Here is a 14,070-nt window from a genome sequence, read left to right on the forward strand (position 1 = left end):
GAGAAACAGGAAATGTTGTTGTGTTCCACAAACAAGAGACAGCATCTCCAAACGGCCAGAAACAAACAGAACAGCTGGCTTGAAAATCTATATATAGCAGTATCCGGTATCCAGCGCTCCATATTCATATCAGTCCCTGAGGGATAGTAAAGGCGACAACTGGAAACAAGAGGAAATGACAAGACGCGCGGGTGATGGAACTCTACGGGGGCTACCCAAACCTGAAAACAACTTGGGGTCGCAGGGACGTGGGCCGCTCAATCCAGTCATGCCACATTCGCTAAACAATAACATCTCCAAAGAAGCTGATGCCACCTTTCATTAAACATAACTTTTTCCACCACAGGAAATGATGACAGATACACTAATAGCATTCCGAGTTGCGTTCAGCAAGCCGTGACAAAATTAATATCTCAAAGTAGGCAAGATGTAACACACAATTGTGCGTGCTGTAAAGAAAGTGTTGTAAACTCACAATAATGTTCAAGTATTTCTACGGGTTATGTTGCTCATAGATGTACCGTGCACAAGTACATGTCAGCATGTCTTCAAGTCGTGAGAGGGATGGCATATCAAACCACAGTGCATTACAAGCAAAATATCAGCTCTTAGAAAAATAATTAATGAAATAGTCATACTTACATTGGTGACATGTTCGATATCTCTCCAAATATTACTTTCCCTGGGAAAATCTGCCAAATCTAAAAAATTATCCACTATCACCTGGCCAATTACGTCATGTCTAGAGAACCTGTCAAAGTCATACACTGAAAAGTGTAATTTTCTGGTGGCCAGTTCATTGTAAGGGACAGGAAATAAAAAGACTTCATCGAACACAGGGTTAAGTGTCTTCCTATGCACTTTAGTTTGGTGTTTCGTTTTTCGGTCTGGGAGGAGGTAAATCTTCACGTAGGGGTCTGAAGTACCAGAAAAATCCTTGGCTGGAAGGTTGACTGCTTTGTGAATTTTCACTATTAGTTGCTCTAAATCGCAGTCGTATTTCACGATAAAGTTGATTTTCCCACACGATTTGCTGTTGTTCCTCCTGCCGTCGTCATTGTCAACCGACCTCTGCTTGTACAGCTCAGGCTTGATGCGGCCAATGCCCGTCAGCTGTTCTTGCTTTTGAAACTGCTGGATATTGAAGTCTGGGTTGGAGAGGTTGAGCTGTCTTCTGATTGAGTTGTGCCTTAAATTAAAAACAAAACAGTTACTTGGTTCAAATTCCAGTTCCAATCCACTTGTCATTTTCAATAGAGAAATACAGTATTTGATTTACTCATGTAGAATTATATAAAATTGAAGGGCTTGAAAAGGTTGGAAATATGTAGGCCTGAGTATGGATAGATGAAATGACTCGTTAAATGGTCATGTTTTTTCACACCAACATCCTAAGACGAAAAAAAATGCCCATGGCTGTTTCGAAGCTAAACAATGAACCATTGACTGAAGTTGGACCACGTTAAATATTGTGATGATAAAACAGACCCGCCACGGCTAGGCTCAGAATCTGAAAATTGATACTCCCTTGCCTATGTTGTCATGTTGCTCACTGCAGAGCTCAGAACAAGGGCACCCTTATACTCTCTGTTCCTGGATTATGTGAACTGCCTTTATGTAATGGTGACAAGAAATAAAAGAAATTAATTAAAACAGGTACAAAATTTAGTAGCCAGGATGCTCCTACATCTCACATCCTGGCACCATATTACCTCAACTTTTTTGAGCATTGACTCTCCAAATCTTTCTTAAAGCACTACGAACCCCACATAATGCATTTTAACAAATTGGATTACGATTCCTCCCCCCAAAAAAGTCAGGCCCAGGACCAGAGAGAGCCTCTGTTTTCATACAGCTTTATAACTTATTATGAACCAGTGACGCATGGATGGGCAGGATATTACAACCCCCAGGCAAAGACTCATTGATGAGGTATGTGTGAACAAAGTTGCATGAAGCATGCTCTATCAACCCTCTCGTACCTTATAATCATCAGAATGTATTCCACAGGAAAGTGTTCAAGCTGACATGATCAGACTACATGTCAAAACCTCACACATCACACCTAATTATTCCAAAATAGGACATACTACACCACACAATTCACTAACAAAATATTCGAGTATGATTGTAATCTACATTGGACATTTTGAGTGCCACCATGCCACACCAATGGCTATTGCATGCTATACAATTGCTAAATAACAGAGCACCATAGGCTACCAAGTGGAAAATGTCTCAGTATGCAAGGCTCGAAATATCATTTAAATAAAGGCTTTTACAACATTGACTTACCTTGTTTGTGCAGCACATCCTTGGTTGGTAAGAAAATATGGGATTCTGTAAGTTAGCCTCATCTTAGGGAAGTGACACCATTCAATATGTGCATTTGGGGTCCCTAACCCTTTCCTGGCCTTTGATATCCTTGTTTAGCAGGTATTGTTGAACTACCTGTAACAGGTGGATGGTTAAGGGCAAAGCCCTGTCTTGGATCACATACTTTGTGGGGTCTTCATTACTCTTTAAGGTCACATATATTATTTAAGTGTTCCCCAAAGATTGATGTTTAAACCTATCTCACTAATTTCTGTTGGGTAATCTTGCCATTTAGCATGAAGAAAATGATGAATAGTGGCATCTGGTGGGAGTAAATTGAGTTATAATAGATGGGGTTCTGTAATCCCTGTATAAACACCAGTCTTTAATTTCTTTATAATGAGCGACTTGTGAAGCACCCTGTTGCGGATTATATAGAAAACACGTCAGAACTCAATTATTATAAATTCTTACAGTCAAGCTCTGACACCACAATGTTTGCTGCCAGCAGCCAAGGTGAAATGCTGGTCAGGTCACGAGGCATAATTAAATCAGTTGTTTAAAGCAGCAATAATAGAATTTTGCTTTTATACTTCTGCTTTATTTTTTAGCTCACAATGACAAGCAGAGAGATCATGTTTATTTTTGCAATCATTAGATAGTTAGAGGAAGGCTATAATCTTTCTGCATGTGTCCTGTGCTCGAGTTAGGCCTGGTAGAAAATAGTGCCAATTTACATGTACAAGGTTCTTTCCTAAAGTTGCCTTCCCTTTTTCACATCGACTTTTGACATACATTTGCATTTGTGACACTTGGGTTAGTTTCTAAGAAACACCGACCTTGCTGACACAAAAAAACTTTGTGAGAACTCTATCATAATACCATGGCATTATGTGCAAGGCCTTCACGTGCGTGATGCAAATATGCTTGTTATTAGGTCCATATGGTGACGCAGCTATCTGAGGGCTATAAGCAATAGGCAGCCTGATCACAATCACGGCCCAAGGCAAGAATGCCTTTTTAGGTCTCACCTGATCCAGCGCATGTGCTGGGCTGGCCGAGACATTTAGTGTACGGGTTTTCAAACTGCTGACACACGGCCTAGCGCTTGCGTTCACGCGAGCGTGCACGCGCGCATGCGGCAGCTTTCACTTTTTCCGCTGCTGCGCGCGCACCCCTGCTTTCATGGAAATAGTACTGTTTGTTTTTGTCCCCCACACTGGCGTTAGACTGTGGTATTGGTATAGCGCACAGCAGCCTTTGGCACTACCTCGTAACGCATTAAATGTTTCTTTTTGCACTGATCAAGAGTTTCATGCAGGCGGTATGGTTTAGAGTTGGATGGGGTCTCTTGAACCGGCTGTACCCAATGGTACCTGGTTGCCAACAATGCCTGAAGTGCGCAACTATGAAATCCTTCCACAGGCTCCTGTTCGGGGCCGCAGATTCTGTCACCGGAGCACGAGGCTCACTCGCACTTCCAGAAGCCATTCACGCCTCATGCAGGACGGGTTCTGCCCACCAAGTCCCTAGCCCCACCATGGTCACCTCAGCTGGTGGGCACTGCTTTCCCGTCACAGAGCGTGTCTCTCGGCCGCGCGTCCAACTCCCGCTTCTCCCCCTCCCACCTCCTCCTCCACATATCGCGTCTCGCAGCAGCGCGTGTGGCCAATGCTTGTTTTTCTTTGTGCTTGCCCCGTCATTGCTCCTTGCCCTGTCGCTCCTGCCCTCCTCTTGCATGGTGCCCTTCATCAGCCCTCCACCCCTCCTTCTCCTGTGTTGCATTTATTTTTGTTATACATGGCGGTATCGACCCGAGGGCACTGGAATGCTATACATGAGCACCGGATTAAGTTACACAAGGTCAGATCAATTTATTTTGCTGCTATAGTGTTGCTTGCTTCTGCTACCCAGCATTCTGTTGCTTGCACCCTCCCACCACTCTCTTGTTGCTTGCACCCTTCCCTTGCTTGCCCTATACCAACAGAACAAAACATGTGTGCATTAATATGCAATTATTTACTAGCGAACTTGATTCGCATGGCCGTCCAACTCAGAAATGTTTCTCATCAAACTGAGCTCCAATTGGGGCTAAAGATGCTTAGCCTCAAGTAGTCTATTATTTGAATTGAGGCTTTGAGGCCACAGTAGCATTTCAAAGCACACAAAATGTCAAATGAATTGACCTGCAGGCGGCATAAATCTTGCTGGCATATTATGAGGAAACAGCTTTCAGTGAGCATGCCGGGCACCACTGTGGGGCACTTCAAGGTCACAAACACGGGAGGCAGAGGTGCATGCCACTGGATCAAACTCATCTTGATAAAAGCTAGGAGTACTATTTGGTCAAGCCCGCTCAGCTGCGTGACATCCTGTACTTCCACCACTACAGCAACACAGCAGAGCCCAGGGTGACACTGTTAAAAGGCTGCTTTTCCCCACCTTCAAGAAAGACTGCAGAACAAGCACTGGCAAAGCCAATAGATCACACCTAATAGAGAGATATTGGCGTGTCAATAGTTTTTAGCCATGTCGGACAGCAGCATGGCTGAAAGTAAAAATAAAAAGTGCCATGACGCGGCCGTCATAGTTTAAAAAAATACTTTCAGCCATGCTGCACAGCAGCCTCGCAGCTGCATCAGATGACTAAAAACATTGACCACGCCAATAGCAGTCTCGTAGATGAATCCTATTGGCTTTGAAAGCACTTGTTTAATTTATTTACTGATTCAAGATGGTCTGCACTATTTGGATCAATAAATTAAAAATTTAGTTTGCGTTGAATAAAAACGATTACAGTTTGGAGAGGTCTGGCAGCATGACAGCTGGCAAAAATAACAAGCATTGGCATAGCCAATAGGTCTCGCTTTTGGGACCTTATAAGTATTTAGTTATGCAGCACAATATCCTTGGTGCAACAACAATTGTTGCATGGCAAAACACTTACAAGGCTTCAAAGGCGAGACCTATTGTCTATGCCAATGCTTGTTATTTTTGCCAGCTGTCATGCTGCCCTCCTGTCTGCCCGGTTTAATAAACATAAAATGCGGACCTCCGCACCTTGATGAGAGAGATGAGAGGATAAGAAAAATCTGCAAGGTTTTGGGCTGACTTTTGGGAATTGGTAGTGAGGCGCATGACCCAGGCTTACCTTGTGTGGAAATGGATCAGCAGACGGCTGATTCACAACGCGGCCGGTACTGCTGCTGTAAGCGGAGCGGAACAGGAAGGTGGGTTGACGATGTCCCCGCTGAAAGCTGCAAGAGGAACGAGGAGCCGCGGCAGATACTGCTGGTGAGGATCTAGGTTCTGCTCAGCCGGATACTGTGCTGGTGGTGAAGAAGCCCACAGGGGAAAGAAATCCAGATCAGGCTGGGGCCATAACAAACGGCTCTGCTGCTGCTGCAGCTGCAGAGGCTGAGGGATCTTGGGCAAACCTGCTTAATAAGCCCCAGCGGACGACAGCTCCCAAAGAGAGCAGAAGAGACACTACCGCAAAGGGAATGGCAGCAGCGGGCAAAGCACCTGTCGGTAGTCAGGAAAATGGAGGAGACATCAGGAGTGCGCAGAGCGGGGAGCAGCTCACCAATCTGAATCGCTCTGAGCCGTCACATCCTGAAGCACAATCCATGCCAGTATGCACAGGTAAAGAGTCTAGCAAGAGTCAATGTAATGAAAGCTTGTTATGTCAACTCGAGAGTGGGGGGACTAATGACCTGGTCGGGGAGGATAGGACCCTAGGCCAACATGGTGAAGCAGGGCGGACCCCTTTGGAGACATACAATATATCCCTGCCTACACAAAGTGAAGGTACACCGAGTGGTAAACGGGGGCAAGATGCAGAGTTTTCACTATCAGACATATCTGACTGGTCGGAGGGGGAGAGTCACAGTCAAGAAAGTGAATCCATCAGTCAAGAGGCTTTACAAGGTGAACCCCACAAGGGACAACACTACAGTTAAAAGGGGCAAAAAAATTAACATCACGGGAGAGATTAAATAAAATTGAAGTAAGGGCATGGGGGCTCTATTCTATCTCCCCAGCCTTGGAAGGGGACGGCTCAGCAAATGGCAATCCTCCACAAGGAGGTGCGGAGGCTGCCTCACTAGAATCCATAATTTAAGGTATTATGGCCCATAGGAAAGAGACACATTTAGAAAGCCGCAGAGTACAGACAGCTTGCTGCAAAATGCAGGGGGCTATTCGTAAAGTCACTAAAATGTGTAACAAGTTCACTGACAGAATGGCAGAAGGAGATTAGGATCAGAACCCTGGAGAGCAAGGCTTCAATGCACAGAGAAATGACAGTATCCCTGGAAAGCCAAATAATTGATATGTAATGGAAATTGGAAGATTTCAAAAATAGATTGAGACTAAATAATCTTAGGATTCTTTGTATCCCAGAGGGTGCAGAGGGTGAGAACATGTTAAAATTTGTTGTTGAACTTTTAAAGGTGCTTTCCCTGAACTGGAGAACTGGGATTGGGTTCAGGAGATCCAACGTTCCCTTACATTTTCATTTAAGCAGAAGATGCCTGCTTCATTGCACGAGAATAAACCTTGAGCAATCTTTAATATACGTTGGAAAGTTTCTTCTACGTCAGGAAATGTTTGATTTGGCCCAACCATCCTGGCAGCGCTCCTTTAATAGCTGCACATTTTTCAGGCCTGACTTCTGTCACTCCATGGTAGAACGCCGCTGGCGTCTACACCAGCTGATTTAATTGTTCTAGAGTAAGGGAGCTCAGGCTCTCCTAATGAGCCCAGCACACCTGAAAATAGTCTGGCAGGATGAGTTACATGTTTTCTCGTCAGAGACTAAGGCCAAAGAATTTTTGCAAACTCTTGCATAAGAAAGCCTAAGGCTAAAATTACTAGTGTAGATGGTCATGTGGGTTTTAGGTTCTTTATAGATATAATGCTGGGTGGTGTTTCTCCACTTTATTTCGGAGGTCAGAAGTTGTGGGGATGGTTTTTCCTTTTGGATTTGATTCAAAGGTGTGCATTTGGGAGGGTTAACACTCCATCGCAGGACCTGGTTGGTCCATTTCCTTGTGAGTGGTGATGTGGGAAGGGTGGGACAGGGGATTGGGGGAATGAGAGGGCAAGGAAAATTAAGAAATTTCATTCATTGTGAAAATTGTCGTAGCATCCTTAATTTTGGCTGGAATAAGAAGAATGATACTGAATCGAGTACTAACTTAATCAGCAGCAGTGGCAGAGCACTGTTATCTAATACCAAACTAAAAGGCTGGAGGTAAAATTTGGATCTGTTTGGTCAATATCTGTACTCTCAATGATAACAACAAAAGAGGCAAAGTAGCTAGGAACCTACGATTTATGCAGGCAGACCTGGTAGGCCTTCAGGAGACCCATATACCTTGGAACATCCTGGGGTGGCTGAATGATCTGGGGTATACTATACTGGCATCTACTCACCAGGGGACTGTGTCAAGAGGGGTGGCAATTTTACCAAAAGAGAAGCCTCAAGAAACTCCACAGACATAAAAACCCTAAGCGCAACTAGAAACGGGGCTTATGCGACTTAGAAGGATTTCCATCAATTACCAGAGACTGGTCAGTGTCATCATATGGATATCCTTCCTTCCCTCCACTGAACCTCTATGTCACAGAGGTAGAATTTGTTGTTCGGGTAATGATGTAAATACAGCGTAAATTACCGTATTGTGAGACAGCCTATGTGTTGAAAGCTGTTGATGCGCCATTTTTAAAACAAGGATTAGTAGTTATACCTTGAATAAAAAGTTTTCTTTCCTCTAACTCCTTTTTTAACCTCACCTTTAAGCACTGCACACCTTTACACTTTTACATGTTTTGGTATTTACATCATTTACAAAACTCATTACCTTAAGTTAAGGTTTAATGACAGATGAGCAAGCGATCTTTGTCTCCTCTTTCCCTCCTTATGTGACTTTATTTTTTACAACAACATTTTTTACCATGATATGATTGTACTTAGCCTTAATTATAAGTATCAAAAGTCAATATTTTGTGGTTGATGTTATTAGCATGATATTTTTGTGCCACAATGGTTTTTTGGTTGGTATTTCATCATACAATAAAGAACTTCAATAGAATGCATAAAAGGCAAAAAAAATGAAAATCATGTTATGTATCAGCAAAAACTTGTTCTCTACCCTGCCTCCTCCCTTCACTCTTAAACTGTATAGAGGGAACCACAGATCTCATTGCAGTACATTATCATCTTGTTTCACTGTTTCTATATGCGCTTGGATTCCCTACATCCAATGTTTCTGGATGATCTAAGAAGATAGCAAAAACCAAAGAAAATGATGGACGGAGTGTTGAACATTGCAAGCACTCACCCCCAGTCAACTGATCTGGGTTTAATCCATCACCGTTCTTTAGCCCACTCTGCCACCCCAGTTCAGACATATTTCCTTTGGTTTTGCTTTGTTCGCCATAAGTTGGCAGGGTATGCTCAGACGTAAGTCCCTTGCTCACTTTGCCACTGGATTCAAGCAAGCCTGGCTGAAGACGGCTGAAATGCCAGAAACCGGTCCTAGAAAGCTTGTTTCCGGTCCAGGGAAGACATTGCTTGGCAGTTCGGGCTGGACTGTTCCCATGAGGCACAGGGTCAGATTGATTTGCATATGGCCATGTCTGAACTGGGGTGGCAGAGTAGGCTAAAGAACGGTGATGGATTAAACCCAGATCAGTTGACTGGGGGTGAGTGCTTGCAATGTTCAACACTCCGTCCATCATTTCCTTTGGTTTTGCTTTGTTCGCCATAAGTTGGCAGGGTATGCTCAGACGTGAGTCCCTTGCTCACTTTGCCACTGGATTCAAGCAAGCCTGGCTGAAGACGGCTGAAATGCCAGAAACCGGTCCTAGAAAGCTTGTTTCCGGTCCAGGGAAGACATTGCTTGGCAGTTCGGGCTGGACTGTTCCCATGAGGCACAGGGTCAGACTGATTTGCATATGGCCATGTCTGAACTGGGGTGGCAGAGTGGGCTAAAGAACGGTGATGGATTAAACCCAGATCAGTTGACTGGGGGTGAGTGCTTGCAATGTTCAACACTCCGTCCATCATTTCCTTTGGTTTTGCTTTGATCTAAGAAGATACCTAAAAATATATACATTTGGGTCTAGACAATAAAAATAAAACACAATTTCCCAAAAATTTAACTTTTAGTTTCTGCCTGGATAATCCTGCATGGGTGCAACCCCAATTCTATAAGAAACCATGAAATGGAGTAGAATTATATTCGCTAACCTCGATATACTGAATATGAATAGAATGGATATCCCCAGCCTAAGCTCAACATCTCTCTAAATCCACAGGTCCTATGGGAAAGCATTGCTTTCAATGTCTGCATGTTATCTTTAATGCACCATGAAAGCCAAGGTTTTCCTTTATGAGAGGACTGAGTAAACCAAGAGTCCTCATATATAGACAGAATCTCTCCACTCTATTAATGGCCTGCATGTGACACATTTTTCAAAAGAGTACTAGAGTGTACATTTCCTACTGATCTTCAAAGGCACTTTATGGAATTACTGTTTGCAAAATAAATTAGGCTTATTTATAAACCATCAATACACGTATTTACATTTATATTTTATCTTCAAAAAAGTTCCTGATTCTATATCAAGGTGGACCAATTAAATGGTCTGGACTCATATATATATATATATATATATATATATGTCAGAAGAAGAGTAGCCCCTCGGCGGGACAGCACTCGCAGGCAGGGAAACACCCATCGGCAAAAGCACCACCACGAGACCCGAGTGGGTCCGCTGCTGCGGATCTGTGCAGCTGTTATGCAGAGGAGTAGGGGCTTTTCATCTAGCAAGAGCAACGCTACAAAGACATTTTTTTTCCTAGATGAAAACTTTGTAAATGGATTCAAGGCGACGACCCACACGGGTTTACACTAACCACCAGTCCCATAATGCAACATCAATACTCACTTGAGTGACACCTGTTAAAGGAAATAAATGAGGGGTTATACTGGTGCTAACTGCTTGCCTTGTTTCTGTTAAGACTGTCCATGAGGAAGGGCGTATGCCCGAAACGCGTCGGACGGAGGGAACGTTGAGGAGGATGGTCGTGGTTGCTGCTTTTGCCGATGGGCGTTTCCCTGCCTGCGAGTGCTGTCCCGCCGAAGGGCAACTCTTCTTCTGACATTTATGTGGCCGGCCCGGCCACGGGACGGCACCACCACGAGACCCGAGTGGGTCCGCTGCTGCGGATCTGTGCAGCTGTTATGCGGAGCAGTAGGGGCTTTTCATCTAGCAAGAGCAACGCTACAAAGAAAAAAATTTTCCTCGATGAATACTTTGTAAATGGATTCAAGGCGACGACCCACACGGGTTTACACTAACCACCAGTCCCATAATGCAACATCAATACTCACTTGAGTGACACCTGTTAAAGGAAATAAATGAGGGGTTATACTGGTGCTAACTGCTTGCCTTGTTTCTTTTAAGACTGTCCATGAGGAAGGGCGTATGCCCGAAACGCGTCGGACGGAGGGAACGTTGAGGAGGATGGTCGTGGTTGCTGCTTTTGCCGATGGGCGTTTCCCTGCCTGCGAGTGCTGTCCCGCCGAGGGGCAACTCTTCTTCTGACATTTATGTGGCCGGCCAGGCCACGGGACGGCACCACCACGAGACCCGAGTGGGTCCGCTGCTGCGGATCTGTGCAGCTGTTATGCGGAGCAGTAGGGGCTTTTCATCTAGCAAGAGCAACGCTACAAAGACATTTTTTTCCTCGATGAAAACTTTGTAAATGGATTCAAGGCGACGACCCACACGGGTTTACACTAACCACCAGTCCCATAATGCAACATCAATACTCACTTGAGTGACACCTGTTAAAGGAAGTAAGTGAGGGGTTATACTGGTGCTAACTGCTTGCCTTGTTTCTTTTAAGACTGTCCATGAAACGCGTCGGACGGAGGGAACGTTGAGGAGGATGGTCGTGGTTGCTGCTTTTGCCGATGGGCGTTTCCCTGCCTTATGTCTTCTGACATACATATATATATATATACATATATATATATATATATATATATATATATATATATATATATATATATATATATATATATATATATATTCATTCCCAAAATCTCGCTCCTTCTAACCGCATGGGACCCGAGGGAGGTGGCGCATATGCCGGCGGAGCATGCCGGCTGAAATGTCCCAAAATTACGTAGCCGATGAATGCGCTCTCAGTAACACAGAACTCCACAGCAAATCTCTTCAAGAGGTGTTTAATACGATGCGTTTCAGCTCCTTGCAAAGCCTTGTTCACGTAATAACTTGTGCACACAAACAGGGTGACTGATAAAGTTAATCATGGACAACAACAAGGGACAACATAAACAAGTACCATACTATCGTATGTATGGCAGACATGTTGGAACGGTATGATATACATAGAAACTCAACAAAGTTGTATCCTACATACATAAGTCCCTCGGATCACAATGTCCGTGTATATACATAACATCTGCACCAAGTGTGTCATGAGACTGAGTTAATAAAGTCAATTCGTAATACCGTTGGCGTGGTGTCGCAACACACGTATAATTAATGATTGACGGCCAAAACAACGACAAAAAATGATAAGGTTATGGACATTGATGACAAGAATCAAGATAATATGCTCCCAACAAATATACGTATGCAGTGGCATATATGATGTGAAATACATCATAGGCGCGAGTCAGCATGTGAGCTAGTGCATGATGATACTAGACATGATTGAGTTCTGTCTCAGCAATAACATCTTCCTGTTCAATGGTGCTCTGCACAGACAAACCATCGGTACTGCGATGGGTTTTTGCTTCGCTCCCAGTTTTGCTAATCTTTTTATGGGCCGCTGGGAAGAAGAACTTTTTGCAAACCCAGAAATTGCAGGACACCTTGAACATGTAACTACTTGGATGAGCTATATCGATGATCTGTTCATCATATGGAAGGGCACCATGTCTGAAGCTACCCAATTTATTGAACAGCTTAATACCAACACTTACAATATTGTCCTCACTAGCAACATCAGTAGCACCACGGCTGAATATCTCGATGTCAGGCTTGACATCAGAGATAATTCCATCTGCTCTGTTCTTTTCAGGAAATCCACCGCAGGCAACAGTATTCTTCATGCCCTCAGCAGCCATCCAGATACTCTCAAATGGAGCATTCCTTTTGGAGAACTGTTGAGGGCTAAGAGAAACTGCAATACTGAAGAAGCCTACCAACTTGAGAGCGTTCGCATGTTAGATCGTTTCAAGGCAAGAGGATATCCCAATTGGGTATTACGTAGAGCTAAGGACAGGGCGGACGATATCAGCAGATCCTCTACCATTCAGGATAAACCTCCTGTTACTAATGAGGAAGCTGCGAATGATACCAGGTTGATCATGACATACAATTCTGATTCTAGTAATATACAAAAAATATTGACTAAGAACTGGGATATCCTCAAATGCGACAATATCATTGGTGCGAATATTTCCATCAGACCGAGCATCACTTACAGGAAAGGGAGGAACATCAGGGACCAACTAGTACAGAGTGATGTCACCATCTATCCCAAACGACAGGAACATGGTCTCCAAGGGTTCTTCCCTTGTGGCCACTGCAAGGCATGCAAAAACAGCACTTTTTGTAAGAGTGCCAATTGCAATGGGATTAACAAGGAGATCAATCAATTCCTGACCTGTAGTTCCACTTTTGTCATCTATGTGATTGAATGCCCGTGTAAGTTGTGGTACATTGGCAGTACCACTCTCATGGCCAAGAAACGCATTTTAGAACACTACCGAGCAATCGTGCACAAAGATGAAAAATATCCTGTTGCCCAACATTTTAGGGACAAACATTTCTCGAATCCTGCTCTACTTAAATTCTTCATTTTGGAACAAATTTTCAGCAACGCCAGGGGTGGCAATCGAGCTCTTAAACTTAGACAAAAGGAGTCTAAATACATTGTCAATTTCCAAACCAAGACTCCTGGGGGGCTCAACCAGGATGAGGAACTGGCAATTCATCTTAGAGAATAATCACAGATGATATTTTTCACCCAATGTGATCATGCTCTTTTCTCTATGCTATTTTCTGTGCCGTTTCAAAAATGCATATTCTACTACTATGTTCCCTCTGTTCTCTCTCTCATCCTATTCGTTTCTAGTTGCAACTGTGCATTGAAAGAAAATATTGCACTGAGTCATTGTTAATTGTTAATGTGTTTTTATATTTTTTCCTAATTTTTCCTTATTTTCTTATTTTCTACAGGAGGAAAGGAAGGGGCCCAGTCACCGGCACTCACGTCTCACGGGCAACCTACCCTTTTCCCCTCATCATCACTTAAAGTGGGCGACTGAAGGGTATAGTATGTGACTCCACAGGGACTCTTTGTAGATTGACGGTGTTGATTGTTTCCACTATCGAGTGGTTTGGACACTGGTCCAACTTTTACACCTTTCATTCATTGCACTTCACCCGTATAACTGTGGTCAAGCACACACACGCTCTATATTTACATATAGATTTTCTTGGACATTGCCTTCCTACAACACATTGTGTCTATTAGCTTGCGTACATGCACAAGTTTATATTTGGCATACAGGGACACCTTTGCTCCTAACGCGGCATAAGCACTATTAGTGCATGCGCTAGCTCACATGCTGACTCGCGCCTATGATGTATTTCACATCATATATGCCACTGTATACGTATACTTGTTGGGAGCATATT

At 43.7% G+C, this 14,070-nt stretch overlaps 1 protein-coding gene across 2 annotated transcripts in view; it reads right to left on the minus strand.

Annotated features, from left to right (window-relative positions):
* Positions 1–14,070, minus strand: part of LOC146857653 (synaptotagmin-9-like) — an 827,160-nt gene that overhangs the window by 547,213 nt on the left and 265,877 nt on the right. For both annotated transcript variants that reach the window (XM_085648229.1, XM_085648228.1), the window contains exon 3: positions 643–1,189. In XM_085648229.1, the coding sequence (XP_085504355.1) occupies positions 643–1,189 (547 nt within the window). The remainder of the gene's footprint in view (positions 1–642; positions 1,190–14,070) is intronic.

The sequence above is a fragment of the Triturus cristatus genome, chromosome 3_2 (assembly GCF_964204655.1).
Source record: "Triturus cristatus chromosome 3_2, aTriCri1.1, whole genome shotgun sequence".
NCBI classification, from domain to species: Eukaryota; Metazoa; Chordata; class Amphibia; order Caudata; family Salamandridae; genus Triturus; species Triturus cristatus.